A 25,581-nucleotide genomic window follows, 5' to 3' on the forward strand; every position below is an offset into this window, starting at 1 on the left:
AGGAATGTAGGCTGGACTGCCAAAGTCATCTATAATCCCTCAGCATTAAAAATGTAACAGTTACACTGAAAGTCAGCAATGTTCAGTTCTCCTAATTTCCCTCCCAAAATACCCCATGCACATTCTTGGCCTATATCAGTATGAATCATCTAAAATTAAATCTTGAATAGAAAAAGAAATGAGAAGAGGATTAAGAGGAAGTAGTGTTTTCCTTTTACCCCATTAAAATAGAGCACCTGTACATTCCAAATATGTTACCCAAATGACATCCACATGCACAGGCTTAAAGCTAAAAACCTTTTTTGTCATCAGAAGAATCAAAAAGTCCAAAAGCAGTGAATGGTTTCTCTCTCTCTCTCTCTCTCTCATATATATATATATATATATATATATATATATATATATATATATATATATATATATGAATATATATATGAATATATATATGAATATATATATGAATATATAAAGGGGATAAAGATAGATCGGTGTCCTTGTTTCAAACATTAATACAGGTAGGAATTTCTTTTGTGCTTTGAGTCTCAGCAACTGTGGAAATACTTCCTGTAGTAAAGAGAGATAAAAACAATAAGAAATAATAATTAGCAAAATAACAAAGTGTAACTGAGGGGAAAGAAAGCCTCTCAGTATCCTGTCATTGGATACTTTGGATGTAATTGTTCCTCACTGAGACATTATGCCCATCTTGAATGCCTGCTTGTCATTTACAAGACATCTTGCTCTTTGTACTAATGAGCATGTCTTAACCCTGTCAAATTAGGGCCCAGCTTTTGATGGAAGGAACTGGACTGGTTGGAAACCTTTGATGTAAAGTACATACTTTTGATAACATTTGAAAATAATAGTTCTTGTCTTTGCTCAAAGAGTGGAGATCTCAAACAGTGAGCAAGAAATATACCATGAATCAGATTTTACATTTAATGGTTAATTTCTAGAGAATTTTTGAGGAACTAAGTCTGTCAAAAGTTCCTAAAACCCTCATCTTTGGGCTGTCCAAAACCTCCCTGCAGAATTGACCATGAATTCCACTTTCTTTGCTGATGGATCATGGATTTTAGGGGAAAATCTTGTCTTCTCTGAATCTATGTTGCTATTCTTTCTATTTTTAATCATTATATACATTTGGGGATATTTTCACTCATACACATACAGTTCTGTCACATGCATTATAGGCTTTGGCAGCTATCATACATTAAGTTTTTGAATTTCCACTCCAGTGCATATTCTTCTGGAAATATTTTTTTTTTCCAAACCACAGAAGAACACCACAGAATGGAAGAAACCCAACTGCCATTCATAAACTTGTATGAAAATTAAATTAACTATATGGAGTGCCTACAGACTTGAAAGCCTGTTTATTTATTTAACCTTATCACCTAAACTGGCCACAAAAGGCTCTTGAAACAATAAGACAGATACATGCACAAGAACAAATAAGGTCTTCTATTAAAATATGATTACAGCAGGATTAAAAATTGTGCTCTCTCCATATTGTCCAAGGCTGAGCCCAAACATTTCAAAACACTTTTAAGTTGAGTTGTGGTAATTACTGGCTTGGATACAGCCAAGGCTAAATCCAAATAGGGTTGCCAGATATCCATGATGAACTTGGACAGTACAAGAACCACCTGCTTTGTCCACTGCCCAGGACAATATTCACAACCAAACTTTATGACTGGCAGCTCTGGAAGGGCTCCAGATTGCCCTTGTTGTACTTCAACATGGTTGCTTTGGCCTTTGTGTCCTGCAGGCAGCTGCCCCAGTTCCCCACCCCTTCAGCTGGCCACCAGTGTACTAATCAGTGGGTCAGCAACCCAGCGCACCTGCGCCTGACGAGCATTCCTCAGACATCTGACCGCCAGTGTGCTTATCAGCAGGGCAAGAGTCTATGCACTGTCTGGTCCTGGACCCTGGGCAGTCCTTGGCTGTCTGGTCACGCTCGCTGGTTGGTGTCCAGGATGTCCAGGAGATTTTCCTCCCAATAGCCTCTTGTGAACAAGAATTGGTCTTTGGAAATCTGGCAACCCTACAAATAACCCCAGCTAGAATCAGTTGGATTCATTAAAAGTACAATCCTTGAATACTAATCCACATGTGCAAGGAGAAGGGAAGGAAGAGAAATAAAGCTGATTAAGAATAAAGTACAAAAACAGCTTCAGTAATAAATATACTTGCATGCATTTGATCATAATTAATCATTTACTCACAGAAGGGGTGCATACCTTGTGCCTTACCAAAATACTGCTGATTGGTAATATATGAATGTTACATTTCACTTTTGTCAAATTTGGGAAAAATATTAAATTCATAAAATATGCACATATTAGCTGTACCTATTAATTTAATCTAACATTAGGTTTAAAATGACATCAGATCAAATATACTTTTTTTTCTATTGGCCTCAGCCACTTCTTTGTCCTAGCCTTTCCTCAAATGTTGACATGTGGCCTCCAGTAAATCACTCCAAAGCCAAAAATGTTATAACCTGAAAATGTTTGTGAAACTTTGTGCACTGATGAGATTATGACAAGTTAAGACAACTGGAATGCAAGTGGAGGAACCGGACAGAGCCTATTCAGAGGCCCATGTCATGCCAATATGTGCAGCAAAGCATCTGAAAATATTATATTGGCAAGCTCACCTCCAGCAAAGCTTCCCTCAGGATTTATCCAAACTTTGTTGATATACTGCCTTTATATGAAATTCAGAAATTCTAATTTAAACTGGAATTACAGTTGGTCTCTTAGACCTCCTTGGAGAAGCTATACTATGCATGTTTTTCAAGAGCTACCATGACTGCCCATACATTTCTGAGTGAAATATAAAGTAATGATTATCACTAACACCCTATATTACTTAGGCCTAGGTAACTCCTCTCTTTGCATGATCCCACAACTCAATAAAATTATCAGGAGGTGTCCATCTTCAGGATCCATTTGTTCTGGCTGGGGAATTCTGGGAGTTGAAGTCCACACATCGTAAAATTGCCAGGTTTGAGAAACATAGGTGATGGGATATACTGCAGTGACTGTTGGTGCAAACGCATTTAGAAAGCACAGTGTTTTATCCAAAGACATTTATTACCCATTGCTGTTGTATTAATTGTAATGGTTTCCATTTGGATTCAGTTAAACTCTTGTGAGAGATTGCCTAAGAGGTGTGATGAATACAAAATAATAAAATAGCAAAATAAATACAGCTAGTATTGGAATAACAAGAGCTAGTAATTTTGTGGAACCATAAAGCAGAATTTTGTACTTTGTCTAGTGACTAGTGCAAGTTCATGGATACAGAAATGATTTAATGGCAGGAAATAAAAACCAAAAACTAGAAAACATTTCCTTGAATATAAAGCATTTTTGATGGTACAAGAATGAATTTTCACAGTCCTAAGCAACTATTGAGAGATTTATTATAGTGAAAATAACAATTCACCTCATATTTTCTTACTCATTAATCTGAAGAGGCAGAAGAAAGATCTTAATGTTAGTTTAGAGCAATTTAGATGTGTTAATGTAGGAATATTGAGTGTTTTAGCAGAGGAGGTTGGAAAAGTCAGAATAGATTTAGCCAATCAGAATGCAAACTTTGACCAGCTGTTGGCTGCTGTAGTTTATTTACCTATGAGCTGGTATCCAACTTCTCATCTACTAGTTGCTGTGGGGTCATCAGCTCCCTCTGAGGGACATTAGGGATGCTTTCACTTTGACTGCCTGGACTGACCATCTCTTGATCTTTCTCATTCTGCATCTGTGCATAAACATTAATGCCCGGAATCTTCCTAAAACATTAACAGAAACCATCATTGCTATGTGTATGCTAAGGCTCTCTTTGAATTATGCTTTCACACCTGACAGAAGGATGGAAGGAAAAATAAGGAAAGACTCATACCTTTTGAATTTGTAGATTACAAATACTGCCAATCCCACAAATACTACAGATAGCAGCATTAGCATGGCTGAACCACTGTGGCTAGGTGTGACATCTATGAGTGGGGCTATAAAAAGTTAAAGAGAAGTTTAGAAAATTAGATGCCAGGTATTTTAATGATACATTCAGTCATAGGTACATGAAGAAAGTATAGAATGACCATTCTTTTTTTCTTTTTTTTTGTAATTAACAAACGGTCACTGATGTTCTTGGACTTTTCTACCCAAGGTTGTACTTTTATTGAACAATTTGTACAAATGTCTGTTATTTCCCCATTAAGGCACCTCTATGCTTCTATAACCCTATGAACTGATACATGGACTGACAAACTTTTCACAGTGGAAGTCAATAATTCAAGCTGGGTCTGGCAGATAAGTAGTGACTCATGTGGCTTCAGTTCTCAGATTGTTACCTTCTGCAGATGAAGCCCAAGGAATGCTAATACCAAGTGACAAAAGTACTTTTTAACCTGCTTTAGTTGTGATAATGCAGGTTGACCTGTTTCTGGACATTATAACATATGTATTAAAATAACCAAAGGTAACAAACAAAAATGAATAAATTACTGCAATACTGATAGGCAGTAACGGGGTGTTTTAATTCAGTCTTTGGAATAAAAAGTGTCTCTGTTTTTAGCTAGTTGTCACTGTAAATACATTTATTCTGGCACTTCTGAATTAAATTGTATACATTATTGAAGAAATATCATCTTGTTGGAATTAAAACTTGGTGTATGAATGTCCTTTTCTATCCTTACATACAGAAGTACTATACATATGTAGCCAATGACATATGCATGTATAATTTCAGCTACATTTTCAAGACTTGGTTGCTGGATTTAAATAAAAGAATGAACAAATGGAAATAACTGCTGGCAGTCCTCAAAACCATAAAAAGTCAATTTAACAAGTTGATATAGCAGATGGCCTTTCCCCTGTTGTAAAGATTTTCCTCACCACTAAATTTTGAGGACTACCTCCATTCACAGCATTTCCCCTTTTTTGAATTTGCACTTTCCTAAGACTGCAATACTCTGGACATTAACTGGGATTAAGTCTCAATAAATGCAATTGAGCTTAAGTAGATGTGTATTGTACTAAACTATCAGTCTAGGATAGACTAATCAAGTTTCTTGATCACAAAGAACTATTTTAAATACATGTCAATAAAATAAAAATAGAAAATATTCTGAATATTACAAATCCACAATTCTGTCATCAAATCATTGTCAATTAACTGTGTCAGCAATGCTAGCTGAATTGTTAAAGAATCAAGACCAACCTGCAGTTAAATGAGCAGCATGGACAAGGATTCTAACCCCAGGCTTTAAGTCAAACTGGATGGCATTTTGGTTTAATTTCTGGACCAATATTTCTGAAATCTGGAATAAGGAAGAAAAATATTGTAAATTCATTAGGGTGCTATCACAAAGGACAAAAACAATGTTCTAACTTAGAGAGTGCTGATTGCTGAATAAAGAATGAAAAAGTCTTGGTGCAGATATGAAATAAATATGTTATATAAATCTTTTTTTAACAAACAAGTGAATGTTTATGAATGGTTTATTCATCCTCATAATTTAATCTGCCAGTTGGTGGGTGATGTTATTATGAACATTGAAGGAAGCAATAATATAAACTGAATTGATCTAAAGATCTAAAAATTGCAGTTATGAGCCATATATGGCCCAAAAGCACTCCTTTTATAACCACAAATAGACTAGGGCAAAACAAACATCTTATTTACTGCAACACTCTCCTACAGTCAAGACCTCTTTGAGTCCTTGTATAATATACTTTCGAAATGCCACCCTTGATATGATGCACAAAACTCTCAATAAAAGTTGCATACTTTTCTTCTCCACAAAGGTGTTTTATTTTTCCTTCACAAAGAGATTTTCCAAAATAAATACCAAGAAAATTATATTTGAAGAATACATATATCAAAATAATGAATAAATCTACCATGGCAGGCTTCTCTTCTGTGCTAGATGCAGGCTTAACAACAAGAAGGTTGTCTTTTAACAGAAATACCCCCTACTGAAAATCTTCACATTCAATGGTAAATATAACAGCAAGTCCGCTTTCGTTTTTTTTAACTGGATACTGATTTCAGAGAAGTCATCTTATGTGCAAGGCCTATTATTTTTACATAAGGCTTACCATATGATGCAATCGCATAAGATTCTTTTAAACAATCCTTACACATCTACAAATATTAATGATAAATTATCATACAAAATGCATTTCCATCCATTGTAAATTCATTTTCAGTCTTTTTAATTTTGCTGACTTAGTTTAACTCTAAAATGCAGCTGTTCTGCAAAACAGATACTCTGTCTTCTATTCTTCATATGTGAGAGTATTACTGTTTTCTATTATCTATTAATTTTTTAAGGTACATCTGGCTCCTGAATTTAATACTGGCTACTGATTGCTTGGAAAACACCATTCAGGGCTCACTGTTAATTAGAAATCATTTTAGTTGCCTAAAATTGAAGTAGTTTGAAAAGAGTGCATTTCTTGCACATGCTGTCTAAATGAGTGGAGATTGATACAGATGGACTTTCCATATGACTCACACTGTGTCTGTCATATCTGGAAAATGCCTTTTCTGCTTCCACCTCCCTATTTTTCTTCATTCAAACTATACTTGTGTAAAACAAGTCTTTTAACAGATTCTGTTTACTATTTAGTTATTTAAACGAAATTAACTATTTAAACAATTATTACCTTCATTGTCTCATTCCTTGCTTTTGTTGAAAATGGTTTCTTTGATCCAGGTAATATTGTCCCCCTCCCAAATATGACCTCATAGATAATGTACTGTAATAGATCTGCATATGATAAAACTGTGTGTGGAGTTCAAGAGAAGCTATTGTTCTAAAGCATCACCTAAATGAAATGAAATATGGATGCATGATCCTCTTCTCTTTAAAATCCCATTTGTTTCATTGGCACTTCCACAACAAAACTGTCACGATCTAGTTTAAAGCCAGTGCATTGTGACAAGGCCCCTAAAAATGAATTTTGAAGTATAAACAATGCTGAATTTTAGTGAAAAAACAAACAACTTCTATTCAAAACTGCTATCATGATACTTGTACGAATTTATTTTACATTACATGTATTTCATCTTTCATCAGCAGGTCATATATCCTTCAGCAACCTGTTTATTTCAGCTGATATATGAACTTGGGTGCAATATAACAAAATAATAATAATCATCATCATCATCTGGGAACTGAAGACCACAAGAATTCAAAACAAAGATGTGACTTTTAAAAGGTATTTTATAGAACTGCATTTCAAAAACAGGAAACAGAGGAGGTTTAAAACAGGCACAGGCAACCTGAGGCCACATGCTGCATGTGGTGAACCATATCCCTTTAGCACCCCACCCCAACTATAATTTCCCAAAAAATATGGCAGCAGTTTCCCTACAACTCGAATAAGATGTATATAACTGTAGCACAAGCCCCATATAGATTTAATCCATTTTTTTTAAAAAAAGAACTCCCCTCTTTGAAAATAAATATATTTAAAATTCTGACTCTGTCAATGTGCATGAAATTGTCCCAACGCCATATTCACTGTGACCCATGCCATCCTAAAAATGTCAATTGTGGCCCATGTTACAGAAAGTTGTCTCCTCCCCCATTAATCTGAAAATACTGCATGATGCTCACAACTGATACAGTCATAACAATGACAGAAGGACACATCAAGAATATGGTACATTGTAAAAATAATGTTTTATTAGAGAAAGTCTTTTGTTTAGACTGCACTCTTATGCAAAGGGGCTTGGAAATCAGGCACATTTAAGCAATCTATCTTACATCTGAGTAAACATTCATATAAGGAAGAATAAATGTTCAAGGACATGTAGAAATGAATAAATACACTTAGTGAAGAACAACTCCATTTTTAAAAACATACTTCATGTTTTGTGAATTGTTTAAGAGATTCTGAAATAAAATATCAACAGCAGATTTGATATACTCAGCCTTTGGTTTAAATATGAAATTCCACATCATGATAATCCAATCCAGTGTAATTAGGATATAAAATGAATGAACTAGGGTTGTATGTGGGTGTTCAGGAGTCTGAGTTCATAGGCACAGAAACAGGGATAGGTGCAATGCTGCCCTCCAGCGTCTTACTGAAAGCTGCTTTCCCTTTGCTATCATAAGAATTTATGGTAATCCCTCTGTTCTTTGTATTCTTCTTTATAAGATAAATTCATTTTTCTTGGTTCTCATGTCACTAGGTTCTTGGATTTGTCATTTTCATACATTGCATTATAGGTCTTGACTTTAAAAAGTGGCCAAATGAGAATAAAATGCTAACTTTAGATAAATAAATACATGTGAAAATCTCATAATTTAGGGTAAACTACTTACTAAAATGCATATTAAAATATTAAAATGTTATTTTTATGCATTTTTAAAAATCTACTGACTGGGACGGTAATGGAACAGGATGTAAGAAATAAATGAACACCTAGGACATTGGCATGGACTGTAATAATCTGATCAGTGCACCCCTTATGCAGCCACACTTAGTTAGTAGTCTCTACTGTACTTACACTTCTACTAAAGAAGAGTTCCCAAGCCTCCTTTGACACAGAGGCACCTGATTAAGAGTATACGTCCTCATCCCCTATGAAGTGGTGGCATTGAGCAGCAAATTTGTTTGTCTCCTAAAACCTGTTCTTGAGATGACATTATTTGCATGACTTATTTGTTTTATTTTCTATCCTGCCTTTATTATTTTTTTATAAATAACTCAAGGCAGCGAACATACCTAATACTCCTTCCTCCTCCTATTTTCCCCACAACAATAACCCTGTGAGGTGAGTTGGGCTGAGAGAGAGTGACTGGCCCAAAGTAACCCAGCTGGCTTTCATGCCAGTGTCAGTCTCCTGGTTTCTAGCCCTTTAACCAAACTGGCTTGTGTGTGAAGGTATGAGGAGTTGGACTTTGAAGAAGCAGGACAGAAAGAGTATTGATACTTTTGAACACTGGTGTTGGAGAAGACTCCTGAGAATACCATGGACTGCCAAGAAAACAAACAAATGGATCACTTAGCAAATCAACTCAGACTTCTCACTCATGGCACAAGTAACCAGACTCATGATACTTTGAAGATATTATACATCTAGCTCTCTGGAGAAACTGGGAAAGATGGAAGTAAAGAGAAGAAGAGGATGACAAGCAGCAAGGTTACAGTGATGATGGGTGCACAATTGGAAGACCTAAAGGATCAGGTTAGGGGCAGATTATCAATTGAAAAAATCTATCTATGTGGTCACTAGAAGTTGATACTGACTTGATAGCACATAATCAGTCAAGGAAGCCAAAGATTGTCTATCAGCCTTGTACTGGTAATAAGAACAAGTTTGTTCAGTGTAAGATGCATATCAACAACAAAACAAAGCTGGACATGTTTTTTTAGGAAAACTAAAAAGCCCTGGGCTTTGTTCAGGTTCATGAGATACAAGTTTTACAAGACCATCATAGACGTAAAAAATTTAAAGCTTTGAGCACACTTAAGCTTGCAGCTGAATTAATTAAGAATGCCTAAATACAGATAATTTTATTTCAGTTCAAGAAATTGGATTATCATCGTCTCATATCCAGAGACTTATCTGTCTTCAGCACTACGAATAACCCTTCCTATGTTATTAAAAAAAAAATAAAAACTATGCCTTTCAGGGTATAAAGTTATTCTCATGGTTAATGTCCCATAAGAATCTCATATGGGATAAAGAAGGAGTAAAATCACTAGAGGTGTTCTAATTGTTTTAATATGTACTGTTCTGAATACTAAGCAGAAACTCCAACCCCAGGAATAAAGAACTAGACTGATTTAAGGAACAGACTGAACAACTCTGGATTTGGCTTGAATGTAAGATTTGTGTGTGTGTGAAGTTATGAAGGCCCCAAATTTTAGAAAAAATAATTTGACTCAGTTGAATCATAGCAGGACTTCCTGAGGACATCCTAAATGAAATATCTGCTCTATAAAAGAACATCATCCTATAAAAGAACTTTTGTTGTTTATTCATTCAGTCCCTTCCGACTCTTCATGACTTCATGGACCAGCCCATGCCAGAGCTTCCTGTCAGTCATTGCCACCCCCAGCTCCCTCAAGGACAAGTCCGTCACCTCTAGAACATCCATCTTGCCCTTGGTCGGCCCCTCTTCCTTTTGCCTTCCACTTTCCCTGGCATCAGTATCTTCTCCAGGGTGTCCTGTCTTCTCATTATGTGGCCAAAGTACTTCAGTTTTGCCTTTAATATCATTCCCTCAAGTGAGCAGTCTGGCTTTATTTCCTCGAGGATGGACTGGTTTGATCTTCTTGCACTCCAAGGCACTCTCAGAATTTTCCTCCAACACCACAGTTCAAAAGCATCTATCTTCCTTCTCTCAGCCTTCCTTACGGTCCAGCTCTCACAGCCATATGCTACTATGGGGAACACCATTGCTTTAACTACGCGGACCTTTGTTGTCAGTGTGATGTCTCTGATCTTAACTATTTTATCAAGATTTGTCATTGCTCTTCTCCCAAGAATTAAATGTCTTCTGATTTCCTGGCTGCAGTCAGCGTCTGCAGTAATCTTTGCACCTAGAAATACAAAGTCTGTCACTGCCTCTACGTTTTCTCCCTCTATTTGCCAGTTATCAATCAACCTTTTTTTGAGGTTTAACTGCAAGCCAGCTTTTGCACTTTCTTCTTTCACCTTCATCATAAGGCTCCTCAGTTCCTCCTTGCTTTCAGCCATCAAGGTGGTATCATCTGCACATCTGAGATTATTGATGTTTCTTCCAGTGATTTTAACCCCAGCCTTGGATTCTTCAAGCCCAGCTTGTCGCATGATGTGTTCTGCATACAAGTTGAATAGGTAGGGTGAGAGTATACAACCCTGCCACACTCTTTTCCCAATCTTAAACCAGTCTGTAGTTCCGTGGTCTGTTCTTACCATTGCTACTTGCTCATTATACAGATTCCTCAGGAAGTGGACAAGATGACTTGGTATTCCCATATCACTAAGACCTTGCCACAGTTTGTTATGGTCCACACAGTCAAAGGCTTTAGAATAGTCAATAAAATAGATTATTTTTTTTTTCTGAACCCCCCTGGCTTTTTCCATTATCCAGTGGATTTTGGCAATTAAAAGAACTACCAGTTCCTAATGTTATGCCCTTGCATGCTTTATGATTGCAGGACAATTATCCAAATACTGCAAACAATATTAGAGCTGGCAACCAACAGAATGTAATCTTTGTTAGAAGGATTTTCAACATTAATTATTTATCATTATTCAAGTTCAAAGTCAATAGAAGAAAATCTGGCTAGGCTGATTAAGCATGTATGTAATAAATTGATTCATTATTCAAATGAAAATATATTTGCATTATATGAGAAATTTAATGTTAGGGACCTGCAGACTTACAGACTTAGAAGAGTAGAAATAAACACACCCTTTTCTACCAAAACTATGTAACAAATTATCAGTCCATCATGGAATCTAGAACAGCAATTCATTGTGGGTCCTGGGGATCTCTAATGCAGTAAAGAGTCAGTAAACACAAAAGCCTTTCTGGCTCAGAGTTCTTTGAAATATAAAGTATGTCTCAACTTTTTTTTTTTCTTCTGTCAGTGGATTGGAGATTTCTTACCATAATGTGAAGCCCACTCTTCCATCCCTCATCATCATCCATCCCCCATCATCCAGAACTCCTCAACCAAGTGCATGTTTATGTGTGTGTATAATTCTTTTTGAAGTCAAAATCTTCCATTAGTACAGTTTTCATCCTGTGTTAGAAAGTGTCTGATACTAACAGAAATAGAAATACTGCTGCAATAGAAACTGCTATATTGAAAACTAAAAGAGTTGCACTTCATTACCCCAAATAAATGATAGGAGCTTTGGAATGAACTCCTGTTACTTAAGTTGTGGATTCTAAAGTTGATTAGATTCTAATTGGAGAAGATAATTTGGACCTAAGCCATGAAGTGGTTTATAGGTTAAAACTAGCACTTTGAATTGTACATGGAACTCTATTGATTAAAACGGCAGTCTCCCAAACATAGGAGTGACCCTGCTAAAGTAGCTATCATCTTCCAGCAAGAGGCAGCTTTATTCTATACCAGCTGAAGTTTCCACGTAGTCTTCCAAGGCAGCCCTAAGCAGAGAATGTTGCTGTAATTCAGTCTCAAGATGATGACATGAGTTGCTATTGACAAAGCCTGGGTTATTAAGACTATGACATTCTGAGCCTCCCCAGATTCTACCTCCAGTGCATGGAAACTGACATACCTTAGCACTAACAACTGAAGGACATCCAACATCAGCTCATGTAGTTTAGAAACTTTGAATGGTGTTTCCGGATGATTGTCAGTAGCCAAATATCAAAGGCGGCTTTAAAATCAATAATTCTTAATTGAATGGAGAAGGATCTGTTATTGAATGATCTGTTGAATGATCTATAGTTGATATCCCTCCTGAATATTCTGCTTGTTCTTCAGTGATAAGCTGTTCCCTTTCAATCCATTCCTGTACAGATATTTTGCATATAAGTTTGCACATGGGATGGAAGGCAGAAATAATGGAGACCTGTGTCTATATTTATCTCAGGCATGGAGGGGTCAGGAGGTGGTTGAGCCCATGAGTTGGATGAATTTGTTGCTGACTGGCTTATTCCCAGTTGCCATTTTTCTTTGTTTCCTGGTATATTTTATTTATTGCTTTTTCTTATTGTATTAATGTTTTTGTTGTGTTAGCTGCCAGAGTTGCTTTATGTGAGCTGGGTGGCCATATAAATCTAATAATTTATACTTACTGTTGAACTAGATGCTTTGGTTTCCATAGCAATAACTTGGTTGCCATTTTTTTTTCTTTTTCTTCTTTACATGTGTTAATGTGTACCTACTCATTCAGTGACTGCAGGCAAAATTTAGAGAAAACTTGGAGACATTAGAGTCATGAATGATGCAAGGAATAATAAAGGTTGCTATGAATTAATAACTATATTAAAGTGAGATGTGTATGATCCTCACTTTCTAGAAATGCTCAGTGTCAGTTTCTTAATAGTTAAACATTATTAATATGTAACATAAAAAGAACCAAATACCTGTTGCAGATCTTCAGCTGTTTCTTTACTTTCTCCTGTGGTAGCCTTATAGGGCAAAATAAAGAGTTCGGCAGATGTAGGTAAACCTGGCAGGATTGCTACCAAAATATGTTCATTGGAAATACTTGTTGCCTAATGTGTGAAAAGTAAAAGTGACAGTACATTAGAGTGACATCCACAGCTTTGTCTCTGTAGCTAAAATAAACTTGAACTGGTTGTCTTTTAATTTAATTTTTTTTCTAAATTTACTGAGATTATTAATCAAAATCATTTATTTATTTAATTTATATCCCAACATTGTTTATTGCAACATTGAGTATTCCAAAAAATACTTAATAAAGAAAAACACACACCACCTTTAAACCTAGAATTGATTTTTTTCCTTTGTTTGCTCTCATCCTGATCATCACATACAATTGCATTCAAATCCACATCTTCCACTCAGAAAATGCATTTTCTATTTGCACTCTAAGATAAGCATTTTACTTTCCCCCTTATATGTGTTTCTCAGAGAGAATTTTCAACAGTTGTAAATGAGCTTAATGTAATTGCTGTTTTTTTCAGAGACTTAAAAATACAGTTAAAAATAACTGCAAAGAAAAATAATTAATGAACATGAATGACACAAATAAAGATTGTATCATGCACTGTGGTATTTACAAAATCAATATGGAAATCAAATAAAATAGAATGTTAGGTCAAAAACAACCCAATAAGTATTGCTACATAAGGACCAATTAATTCTGAACTTCAAAATCTCAGGAAAATTTTGGAGGAAAGGAATTTTAGAAATGTGATAAACAGAGGTGAAAAGCCATGTAACAATCCTGTTTAGATCTCACACAGCTCAGGGTCTGACTGCACTGGACATAGAAGTTGACAAGGGAACTAAGAGGAGCCCTACACACATGATATATCAGCCTAACCCGATAAGGTTCTCTCCTTGAATTCACAGAAACAGTATGGCCAATGGCAAGAGCCGGTTACAATAACCTAAGTTAGAAGCAGAATATCCAAAGTACATTCTATATAGGAATGCATATAGACATGCCCAGGGACTGCTTATGTGGGACTGCCTGTTTCCAATTATCTTTGCCATTCAGTAAGATCTGAATATTGACTATTCTAAAGCCTTTGACTGTGTGGACCATAACAAATTGTGGCAAGTTCTTAGTGGTATGGGGATACCAAGTCATCTTGTATGCCTCCTGAAGAATCTGTATAACGACCAAGTAGCAACAGTAAGAACAGACCACGGAACAACAGACTGGTTTAAGATTGGGAAAGGAGTACGGCAGGGCTGTATACTCTCACCCTACCTATTCAACTTGTATGCAGAACACATCATGCGACAAGCTGGCCTTGAGGAATCCAAGGCTGGAGTTAAAATCTCTGGAAGAAACATTAACAATCTCAGATATGCAGATGATACCACTTTGATGGCTGAAAGTGAAGAGGAACTGAGGAGCCTTATGATGAAGGTGAAAGAAGAAAGTGCAAAAGCTGGTTTGCAGCTAAACCTCAAAAAAACCAAGATTATGGCAACCAGCTTGATTGATAACTGGCAAATAGAGGGAGAAAATGTAGAAGCAGTGAAAGACTTTGTATTCCTAGGTGCAAAGATTACTGTAGATGCTGACTGCAGTCAGGAAATCAGAAGACGCTTAATCCTTGGAAGAAGAGCAATGACAAATCTCGATAAAATAGTTAAGAGCAGAGACATCACACTGACAACAAAGGCCCGCATAGTTAAAGCAATGGTGTTCCCTGTAGTAACATATGGCTGCGAGAGCTGGACCATAAGGAAGGCTGAGCAAAGGAAGATTGATGCTTTTGAACTGTGGTGTTGGAGGAAAATTCTGAGAGTGCCTTGGACTGCAAGAAGATCCAACCAGTCCATCCTCGAGGAAATAAAGCCAGACTGCTCACTTGAGGGAATGATATTAAAGGCAAAACTGAAATACTTTGGCCACATAATGAGAAGACAGGATACCCTGGAGAAGATGCTGATGCTAGGGAGAGTGGAAGGCAAAAGGAAGAGGGGCCGACCAAGGGCAAGATGGATGGATGATATTCTAGAGGTGATGGACTCATCCCTGGGGGAGCTGAGGGTGTTGACGACCGACAGGAAGCTCTGGCGTGGGCTGGTCCATGAAGTCACGAAGAGTCGGAAGCGACTAAACGAATAAACAACAACAACAAGATCTGAAAGGCTTGGCATGCTCCAAGTTCCATTACTTAAGTAGTGTCATCTAATGAAATGCAGGAGACCTCTGTCACACACCTGCCCACATAATAGTATTCCCACCAAGATCTGGATGTCCTGAACCTGCTTGTCTACTGAAAGGCTCTAAAAACCTGGCTTTTCCCTGAAGCATTTGGGCAGGAAGTTTTTTGAGACCATCTTGAGTGTTTCTAGTTGTTCGGACTGTCCCTGTTAAATATGGTTAATTATGTTTTATTCTTTTATGGTTACTATTTGTTGTTTTTAACTCCATATACCACCCTGAATCACAAATCAAGTAGGTGGCTATATAAATTGAATGAATAAATAAATGAAATATTTTATGAGTAAAGCATGTATCTCTTGAACGTACTTTTTTGGGGGGGAGGGGAAGTCATAAAAGAGCTGGAAATATAGGTATCCGGAATAAGGTATGATGACATTAGGTAATTTGCATCACTCATACTATGAATTATGTCACTTTCTCCCACCTCCACCCATGTTCCCCCAATATATGTCCCTGTTTGGAAACTTTTGGAGTTCATTTGCCTAGAGTTGAAGGAAGTCTGAAGTGGCTCCCATCTATTGTTGAGCCCATTTTAAGAAGAGGATGTTCTCCCTACAGTGAAACATATTTTAATGTAATTTCCATGTGTCAATATTATAGATTTGATGTGTCAGTTCTGTGCTTCATATTCTTATTGATAATTACAGCATGATCTGCTCAGGCTTAAAGTCATGGTCGGCCTATGGCAGCCCATGTTTAGCCATTCCTTCTGCCTTAATTGTGATGTTCAAATTTTGTTCAGAAATATTACTTTCATTCTGGCAAGAAAATTTGTTTCTGTACTACAAAAAAAGGGGCATGGGTCCTAGTAAACTATTTAAATTGCAAATACTCAGACCTATACTCCATCACGTTATTGAATTGTTCGCATCAATCCAACTATCTTTCATAGATAATTAACAAGTAATATAGAACTATACATTAATTCCACAAATGTATTTAGCACAATGGTCCCAGCTTCCCTTGATCTGTGTTCTTCTGCACCATAACACTGAAAAAGTATGATGAGGGAATGTACATTTCAGATTTTCCATTGTTGAACAAAGGCAGTTGAGTTATTAATGAACTACATGATCACAACACAGGCACAGTACAAACTGCAGTGACCATATGTACAGAATGCTAGACTAAAGTTGCATACATGGATGGGAATACCAGATAAAGACACCAAACTATATCTTTAAAAGGCAATTCTCCAGCTAGTAAACAAAACAAATACAACCCCATTTTTAGCATGTTGCAAAAGAACACATTTACAATGATGTGAGACCAAGGCATCGTGACTAGTTTCTTTGGAAAAAAATGGTGAGATAAAAGAAAAGAAAAGAAAAATCATTTTTTTCTGAAAATAAATGGATGAGAATTTTTTATATTAATCTGATAAATGGGAGTAGTAGTCCTGCAAATCATTCTTGTGTCTTAAATTGTATTCAGACTCTTATAAGTGCTCCTTTCAAAGAGATTAGTGGAAGATAACAAAAGCATATCAATAAAATATGGCAAATTCTTTTACCTCAACTAGAACCGTCTTGATGACTCGACCAATGTCCCGTCTCCATTCAGGAATATCTGGATTGTATTCATCCAGATTTGGAGAAAACGAAAGCTGTAGAGACTGAAAATGCTCTAGGAGGAAAAGAGAAAGAGAGAAGAGAGAGAGAGATAATCAGAGACTATTATGCATGAAAACTCTTTAGACATAGCTACTGCATTTTAAAAATGAGCTTAGATTTCTAATCAGTTCGACTGATGTCATAAAATATGCTGACAAATAACCGCTTAGAATTAGATGAACCAAATGTCAGATCAGGACATTGCTAGTCATAATGGGACACCATTGTGGCAGTCAGGCTGGAAAAAAACAAACCAACCTTACCTTTCTTTTCTTTTTTTCTTTTGTTCTACAGCACTAGGGCAAAGACAAAAAGAGGGGAAAACCCAGCTTTTTTTTAATGGTGTTCACATTAAAATAGTATACTGTACATTTAGGCCAAGAGGAACAGATTGATATTTTGAATTCTAACTAATAAACCTAAAAAAAAATATCCTACTATTAGTTTAGACTTGGTGAGGCCCTAAGCTACAGTATATAAAGCTTGATGCCACTTGTTAAAAAGTTACACCAGAAAGTCTCACCTTGGGTCACCACAAAAAATCAAAAACATATATTTACCCTTTAATAATTTAATAGGAAGGTATTTAAAATGAAAAATATAAATTACTTTTAAATGAATGCATTTACTGATTACAAATTTATCATTTGGCTGGCTTGATCTCTCTCATAGATTATAATATAGCATACTTAAGTGTAATTTTTAAAATAATTTTAAGATACATTAATATATACAAGATGCTGACAAAATAAGTAGTCAGGATCACTTTATTAATATAAGTAATAATGAACTTGTTTGCAAAATCAGGCAACTGAAATTTTGTAAGGCCCTGCAGATTGTGAAGCCCTCAACTTTAGCTTGCCTAAATATATTTAGCATCAACTGAAGGCCTTTTTGCATGATCCCTAGAGTGCAATAAGGTTCTTATACTTATTTCTGTATTAGTTACTTTGTAGTTCAGGTACAAACTTCCCATGGAAAATAGGTCATTTGAAAGAATTAATATATTTTAAAGGGTTCTATATTGAAAGATATCGAAGGTATCTTTTGAGAGTGTAGCAGTGGTCCACATAACCATAGCTGAGGAAGAGAGAGAGAGGAGGAGGAGGAGGAAAAGGAGAAAATAGCTGTATGAAACCACTCCTGAATGGTTATCTTTGCACTGCATTTAACAGACTGTAATGCTGTAATTGTATTATTTCCCCAATTTAAAGATTTTAAATTTGGCATTTAAAAAGTCTGCAAACATAACAAATATCCAGTACTACCTGCACTGATTTCAATGTGTTTTCAGTATAAATCCTACTGATTAAACCAATTTCAATTTTGCACTAACCCAGAACAAATTCTAAATGAAGATAAATCTGAAGCTTTATTGGTAATCAGCTCATTAAGTGTCAGTGCTCCATGAACCAAGTTACTAGAGAGGCGTTTAAAAAGAACCCAGACAAAGTCTTCATTTACATGTCTTCAACATTTTTTTTCATTATTATTATTATTATTTTATTTATCCAATTTGTTCCCGCTCATCTCCTCCCACTGGGGGACTCTGGTGGTTTGGGGTGTCTCTCTGTGTGTTTTTTTCAGTATGCTTCCAAATACAGACAGCTTGTATAGCAATTAGGTTGTTTGGATTTTGAAAGGATGCAAATGAAACACTTGAAAGCATCCCACAAAATAAGACAAGCAGCATGGCAATTACTTTGAAGTACTACTGTAAACAGTGAGGGAACTGAGTGGGGATTTAAGAGAAGTGTTATACTGACCTCAGCATCTGAAATATGTAGGCAAGCATTCTATGCAAGATACCAGAGTTGTGGAAGAAAAGTAGCTCAGATTTTTTCATCACTGAATAAGGTTGGCGACATCAAATGGGAGAATGCAATGCTAAATACATTTTGGAATACACAGACACAGACACAGACACACAGACACACACACACACACAGACATGTTGAGGCCCATCCCCTCACTGACTGTCCTGACTACCAGGAAACACACTGAGACAAAGACTTGGTCTCTAATATTTATTACTAGTACTTAACAAGAATCCTAACAAACTGAGGAAGCGTGGGAAAAACCCAGCCATATAAACCCCAAAGGTTAAGGCGGTTCCGATCTGTGTCTCTTTGAATGGCTGAACAGTTCCTCAGTGCTACGCATGCGCTTGACAGTCTGGGTGGGAGCCCCCTGCTCGCCATCCTTACTCATGACACTGAGTATGTAATCTTGTCTCTGTTTTTGCCTTCTGCAAATTGGCAAGAGATAAGAGATTCAGGGATGCACCAGTAAGCTAACAGTCCAACTAAAGATTCCCTTGAACTGGATGATAGAATAGTTGTGACTAACATGCCCATGTTCAGGAGTATATGGGGGTGATAAAATGTGTGGTAAAATATGTGCATTTCTCTACTGTTCTTGCATCTGCAGATTCTCAAACCTGTTGAAACCTTGGACCGATCCTCTTTCCTATTGCAACAAAATACTTGCACTTCTCATATGAGAGTGCTATCAAGCTTACATGTGACACTAACAAAGTTCTAACAGAAGGACAGAGAATGAGCTATTAAAAAGGGAGCAACCTGTGATCCACAGTCAACATGTGGTCCCCTGGTCCATTTCTGGGAACTGTACAAAACCTCCAGATTCTTCTCCCAGTTTTTGGCCAAAATAAAAGGCAAAATCTATATACAAAGCTTGATTTGCCCCTTGTTTAAATCTTAAACTTCTTCCTGGTGATATCACTGCATCAATAAAAAGGCCCACTGAGGTAAAATTTTAAAAATTTAAAGTACAGTTCTAACCCGAAATCATTTGTCTACCTCTGCTACAGAATATGGCCCAGGTGCTGAGTTTCTAAAAAGTAAGAATTTCCCTGGGTGTAAATTTGTTATGAAGTGTGTTTGAGTCCAAAGAATATATTTTGTGATGGGTAAATAGACCCTTGCACTTATGATACATATAAGTTCAACTTTTGGCCCTTGGTCTTGATTGATCTGATTGGCATATAGCTGCCTTGCATGATTTTGTCCTTACTGTGTCCTTCTTAGTCTCCTATTTTTCTGAGTGGAGAACACAGCAAAGGGGAAACAGCTATAGAAACCTAGGGAATGAATCAGTAAGAGTGGACAAAAACAAGGCTCACCATACACTGCAATCATCTTGGTGTCTTGCAGAATTGTGTTTCCTGCAGAAACCTGTACTGTGATTGTGTTCATACCTTCTGCAGAGAAGGTAAATGTGATACTCCCTTCCAAAGTAATCAGTGGCTGAAAGACATAAGAAGGCAACAAGAAAGGTAATTAATGTTGTAGTAATAAAAAGCCAAGATAAACGTGTTACTAATAACAGACTGGGATCAAAGACATCTAGTATGACAGCCCAAAAAATCATTGGACAATATTGCCACTGATTTATTTGTCTTACATATTTCAATTCTTTGAAAAAGCATAAATCTGGAAAGTCTCTATAAAATACGAAACCTATCATCCAGGAAAGCTTCAGAAAAGTACCCACATAATCCAGAAAACAATGGCCAAGTTCTCATAACTGGTGATTGGTGATTTTAAAAAAAATTTGTTGAATAAACCATGCTTGTCTTGGTTTACATAAAAACTAAGCCTCAAAATTAGGATTACAAACCATAATGATTACACAATGCACCAAGTTGATACAAACAAATCAAATTAAGGCTTAATGTGATGAACAAATCCTTTAAGTGTACAACAGGTCCAGATGTGTAGATTTGATAAAATTGATATTTTCTCCTTTCTAATTCTTTCAATTTTAATGTGCAATTGTATGTAAAATTTATACATTCCCATTCAATTTGTATGTTTCAATAATCCTGAAGTGAACAAACCTGACACAATAGAAAGTTAAACTCGACATCTTTCTGTAACCGTATACGTATTCTTTTTGTGCAGCTGGCTGATTCAAAATTAGAAAACTGTTAATATGAAAGGTACAGAACTTTAGACCCTTCCTTTCAGTGTTACTTTTTTTTTTTTAAGTTGTTAATAAGGCCCCTCAAATGATTGACTCATTAAAGGGAGAACCTTCTAACCTGTCAGTTTGGCTAAAAACAACTAGATCAATGGTGATGAAGCACTGAAGTTCCCCTGCATTAGAATGGTGACATATATTTAATTGCTACATAGTAATATCATTTGCACAAGCATGAAAAATATTTTTTCAGAAGGTTTCACTAAAAGAGAAAAAGGAAAGATCATAGAGGTTAGACAAGAAAGGGACAGGTTACCAAAAAGAGAAATAGAAAAGTAGAAAGAAAATGAAGACCCAAAGAACCACAGAACAATAATAATAAAGTAAGGATTTTTTTCATGAGCACTCTTGGTACTAATAATTTTATTGTGTCATATTCTGTAAACAAAACAATAACAACATGCTCTCACAGTGTCATCTAGTGTGTGAGATGCCATTGGGGGCCATCATATTGTTTTCTAGAATAATGGTAGAACATGTGAACCATTATGGCAAAGAATACAGCATCATTCCATGAGAGTATTGTGGAAGAAATTAGTCACCTCTTACAGTTCAGCTACTGCTTGAAACAGTGGGAAAACCATACATTAAGAATATTTTTAAAACCCTGCTTCTTTTTCCAGTAAACTCCTTATTCTCAAAAGGGCAATCCTACCTTTCCTTTCCTTTATTTCATTGATTCAGACTATCTATCACTGAAGACTCTGGACAGTGTATAAAAATGCCTATTGAATAATAATTTAAAACATGTAAAATATTTAAAAACTGATATTCTTGCTAATCCAAAGAGCAGCTGAGCTCAGGCAGGCAGGACAAATTAAAGTTTCCTTTTCCTCCCTCCCTTTCTCTTCCAAAGTTCTTCTCTCTTTGAAAATGAGATAAAACATAAATCCTCCCTTATATTTTGGGTGTATCTGATGATTAGGAATATTCTGAATTCAAAATTTCACCCTGGCCTTTATGCCAAACAGTATTTGTGCCTTTTTAGGCTTTCCTGATATACAGCTTGATGAAGAATTCTTAAGAATGCAAAGGTTTGCACACTGTTGGGTTACCTTAAGTTGGCTTAATAAAGAATTTATCTCAGAATAGTTTAAAATAAGCTGCGAGGAATGAAAATGGGACCAACCAGGCAACAGTACTGTTTGGCTTATTATACAACAAGACCCTGCTGCCTTCATGAAGTGCAAGTCCCATTATTGTTGCTTGTATTTCATGTTATCAGATAATCTTATTGGTGTTGTTTGTGAACAATAATGGTTAACTTCAAGTGATCTCAATGGAATATACTTAATATAACTTCTATATTGGTTAGGGTCCACTTTCTCCACTGTCTAATGCTTTTAAACATAGCAGTACAGAGGCTCACAACACAAATTAACAAGAAGAATCACTGCCGGGTTACTTTAGCAAATTAAACACTATCATAGGCTAGGTATCATTTAGTTACCCCTGATTAACAATGCAAATGAGAACTCTGTATCAGTTTAATGCAGTGTTTCCCAACCTTGGTAACTTTCAGGTGGGTGGATTTATCTCCGAAAATTCTCATCAATGGCCATGTTGGCCATGAAATTCTGGGATTGGAAGTCCACACACTTGGAAACTGCCAAGGTTGGTAACAGTGGTATAATATAACAGGACAGATCTTGGGAATCTGCAAACATTCCACCAGTCCAACAGTATAAACCAAGGTGTCCAGGGGGAGGGAATTTGTAAAAAAAAAAAGAAAAAGTCAAGATGGTGGCCACAACCATTCAGTCAAAGCCCTACCCCTTTTTTATGTGTGATGAAGACACCCTTGAGTATAAAAAGAATAGAAAATAGTACACCTTCAAACCCTGGAATAGCAGACATAACTCCAGATTAGCTCAAAACTGGATTATGATATTATTTTTAAGCAATATTTTGCATAATGGGGAAAATAAAAACAAACAGTATCTTTTGTGTTAAGCCAGTTAATTAAAAAGCTGATATGTGCCATAAAAGTGCTGAGAATTTCTATCTGTGATTTTCAGGGTCCTGTAATCTGTTCCTCGAGATAATTCAACTTGCCCTCCCCCCTTTGATAATGTGGTCATAGCATTAATTAACCACTGATTTTACTGCATGAATACAGACCTCGGTGTTGTTTCCAAACCACCAAATATATGTTAGGGTTCCAACTTGACTGGGCCATAATATTGCTGTGGCATTAACTTCTTTGTTCTTTGTTGTTACAAATGGAAGTGACAAATGGACATGCTCTAAAGGACCTAGAAATGAGGAAAAAATGAGAAAAATGTGTTCATAAAGTCATTTTATGCATTAATATATTTAACTTCAAGTTCCCTTCTCTGCAGTTTCAGTAGGACTGTAGGCTACTTCACCCACAATTTAATTTCAGCATTGTTGCAACCCTGTACATGATTATTAGGAACAGTCTCACTACTGGTTGTGTATTCATCCACAGATTCAGCTATAAATGACTTTTTGCTGAAGAGCTTTGTGATATGTGTGGTTTCCACATTAGACCACGCTGAAGAACCCTACATGAAGATTTAATCATACAGTGCTGCTGCACAAGTTAATGTACATGGAAAAAGAAATGGTCAATAACCAATAACCTGGCATATACAGTTATGGAAAAAAGTAAATACACCCTCTTTGAATTCTATGGTTTTATGTATCAGGACATAATAAAAATCATCTGGTCCTTAGCAGGTCTTCAAATTAGGTAAAGACAACCTCAGATGAACAACAACATATGACATATTACATCGTGTCATTATTTATTTTTACAAAAATAAAGCCAAAATGGAGGCCAAAATGGAGGGAGGGAGGGAGGGAAAGGTCACTAGCGGAAGATAGATGGTCTAAATCCTTTCATAAGAAAAGGTAGTTCCATAATCAAAAAAACAATTCATTGATTAAGAAGGTAAATTATGAATCCTAGAAGAATAGCTACATAATTTCAGAAAAAAAGAAACTTTTTTCTTTTAAATCAGTAATGTCCTCATTGTATAAGGAATTAGGATGATGAAAGAATGGCTTCTCTCTCTCTCTTTCTCTGTCTCACCTACACACACACACACACAACTAAAACTATATTCTTTTTCTGTACAAAAGACGTTATTACTGACATAGTGCAAGAACAAAGCTTACTCTTTGTTTCAGAAGCTTATAAGCAGTTCCTGCAAACCTCTGTTACCAAATATTACTTCAGAGTAATACTGCTGGGTTACTTTACCATTGATAGAAATAGTGCAGTTTAATATGTTTCTGCAACCTTATTTTTTACTCTAAATGGATCATCTTGCCTTACATTCCAATAATCCAGTGTATTATCTTTATGCAGGCTTCCAAAGTTTTGAACTCAATTTCCAGTGAAGGGTTGGAATACCATAGAATGATCTGCAGCTATCTTGGTGTGATGAGTACCAAAGAAAATGAAACTAGTTACATTCTGCTTCCCGGTGGTCAGTGTGAGTAAAAACTCCACACAGGATCTGCACTGTGTAAAAATAAAGAAATTTCCTCCCCCTTCCCTCTAGTTGGACAGGAAGTCATGTAAAACCTCATGGATGAGGGCATGACACATGTAGCATCTTTATTTCTCTGGCCTGACAACTTATGAAAAGGACTGCAGACTGTACATATCATTCTAAAGACAAAGTCTGAAGGCAAATCATGCAAAATATCACTGCACAATTAACAGTGGCAATCTTCGTTTTGCTTTATAGAAGTGCTAATATTTATAGAAGTGCCAGTATTAATTTTGTTTTAGAATCTTCTGGATCTCAATAATTTAATTAAAATTCACCATCTAATGCTTCTAGTGGGTGGTGGCAGCATGACAACTCTGGAATAACTCCGGATTGTATGGGGGCAATAATATATTTTGCTCAAAGAACTTTATCAAAAATGTTCTTAGTAAGTCAGAACTTCAGCAGACATTTCATTATAAATGACTGTATGAAGCTAGGAGCATATCTTAAGAATCCAAGCAGTTTCATATATAATATGTAATGCCTTAACAACCTATTAGACATATTCATCTAAGTCAATTATCTATTTTCAGCAAAGATCTTCTCCAAAGTCTCTATTAAACTTTCTACAGATCTTGTCTCTGACAGAAAGCAACAGAAAAATAAACGTATACTTGTCTGTATTGCATCTTGCCCTTCATTTACATTTTTAATGGAAAAGAGGTTTAAATGAAGCAATGTTACTCAAGTTAACAATTTTTCCACATAAATCAATTCCACTGTTGGCAGCTATACAATGACAAAAACTACAACCTATTTTTCAACAAAACTGTATAATCTAGGATTATGCATACTATCAAGGAACTCAAGACAACAATGTATGGAAGCTACACATTACTCATTGTTCTCTGCTTATACATAAGAAAGCTGAATATAGGTAGACAGACAGGCAGATAGATGATAGATAGATGCATTAAAAGTATATATTAAAGAATCCTGAATTAAATGTATATTGAAGTATCTGCATTAAAATATTATATATAAAATATTATACATAAAGGGATAGAGAAATGAGAGAAGTACATTGTATTAGGAAAAGTCATATAAAAGTCGTA

General features: G+C 36.0%; 1 protein-coding gene across 1 annotated transcript in view; it reads right to left on the reverse strand.

The window, feature by feature from the left end:
- Positions 1–479: 479 nt before the first annotated feature.
- The window catches only part of SORCS1 (sortilin related VPS10 domain containing receptor 1), a 438,448-nt gene continuing 413,346 nt past the window's right edge, over positions 480–25,581 (reverse strand). The window contains exons 20-27 of the mRNA XM_063307130.1: positions 23,121–23,254; positions 20,140–20,263; positions 16,895–17,007; positions 13,091–13,222; positions 5,233–5,332; positions 3,913–4,018; positions 3,647–3,802; positions 480–569 (exon numbers count right to left, since the gene is read on the reverse strand). Of these exons, the coding sequence (XP_063163200.1) occupies positions 500–569; positions 3,647–3,802; positions 3,913–4,018; positions 5,233–5,332; positions 13,091–13,222; positions 16,895–17,007; positions 20,140–20,263; positions 23,121–23,254 (935 nt within the window). The 3' untranslated portion in view covers positions 480–499. The remainder of the gene's footprint in view (positions 570–3,646; positions 3,803–3,912; positions 4,019–5,232; positions 5,333–13,090; positions 13,223–16,894; positions 17,008–20,139; positions 20,264–23,120; positions 23,255–25,581) is intronic.

This window comes from Candoia aspera, chromosome 6 (assembly GCF_035149785.1).
Source record: "Candoia aspera isolate rCanAsp1 chromosome 6, rCanAsp1.hap2, whole genome shotgun sequence".
Taxonomy (NCBI): Eukaryota; Metazoa; Chordata; class Lepidosauria; order Squamata; family Boidae; genus Candoia; species Candoia aspera.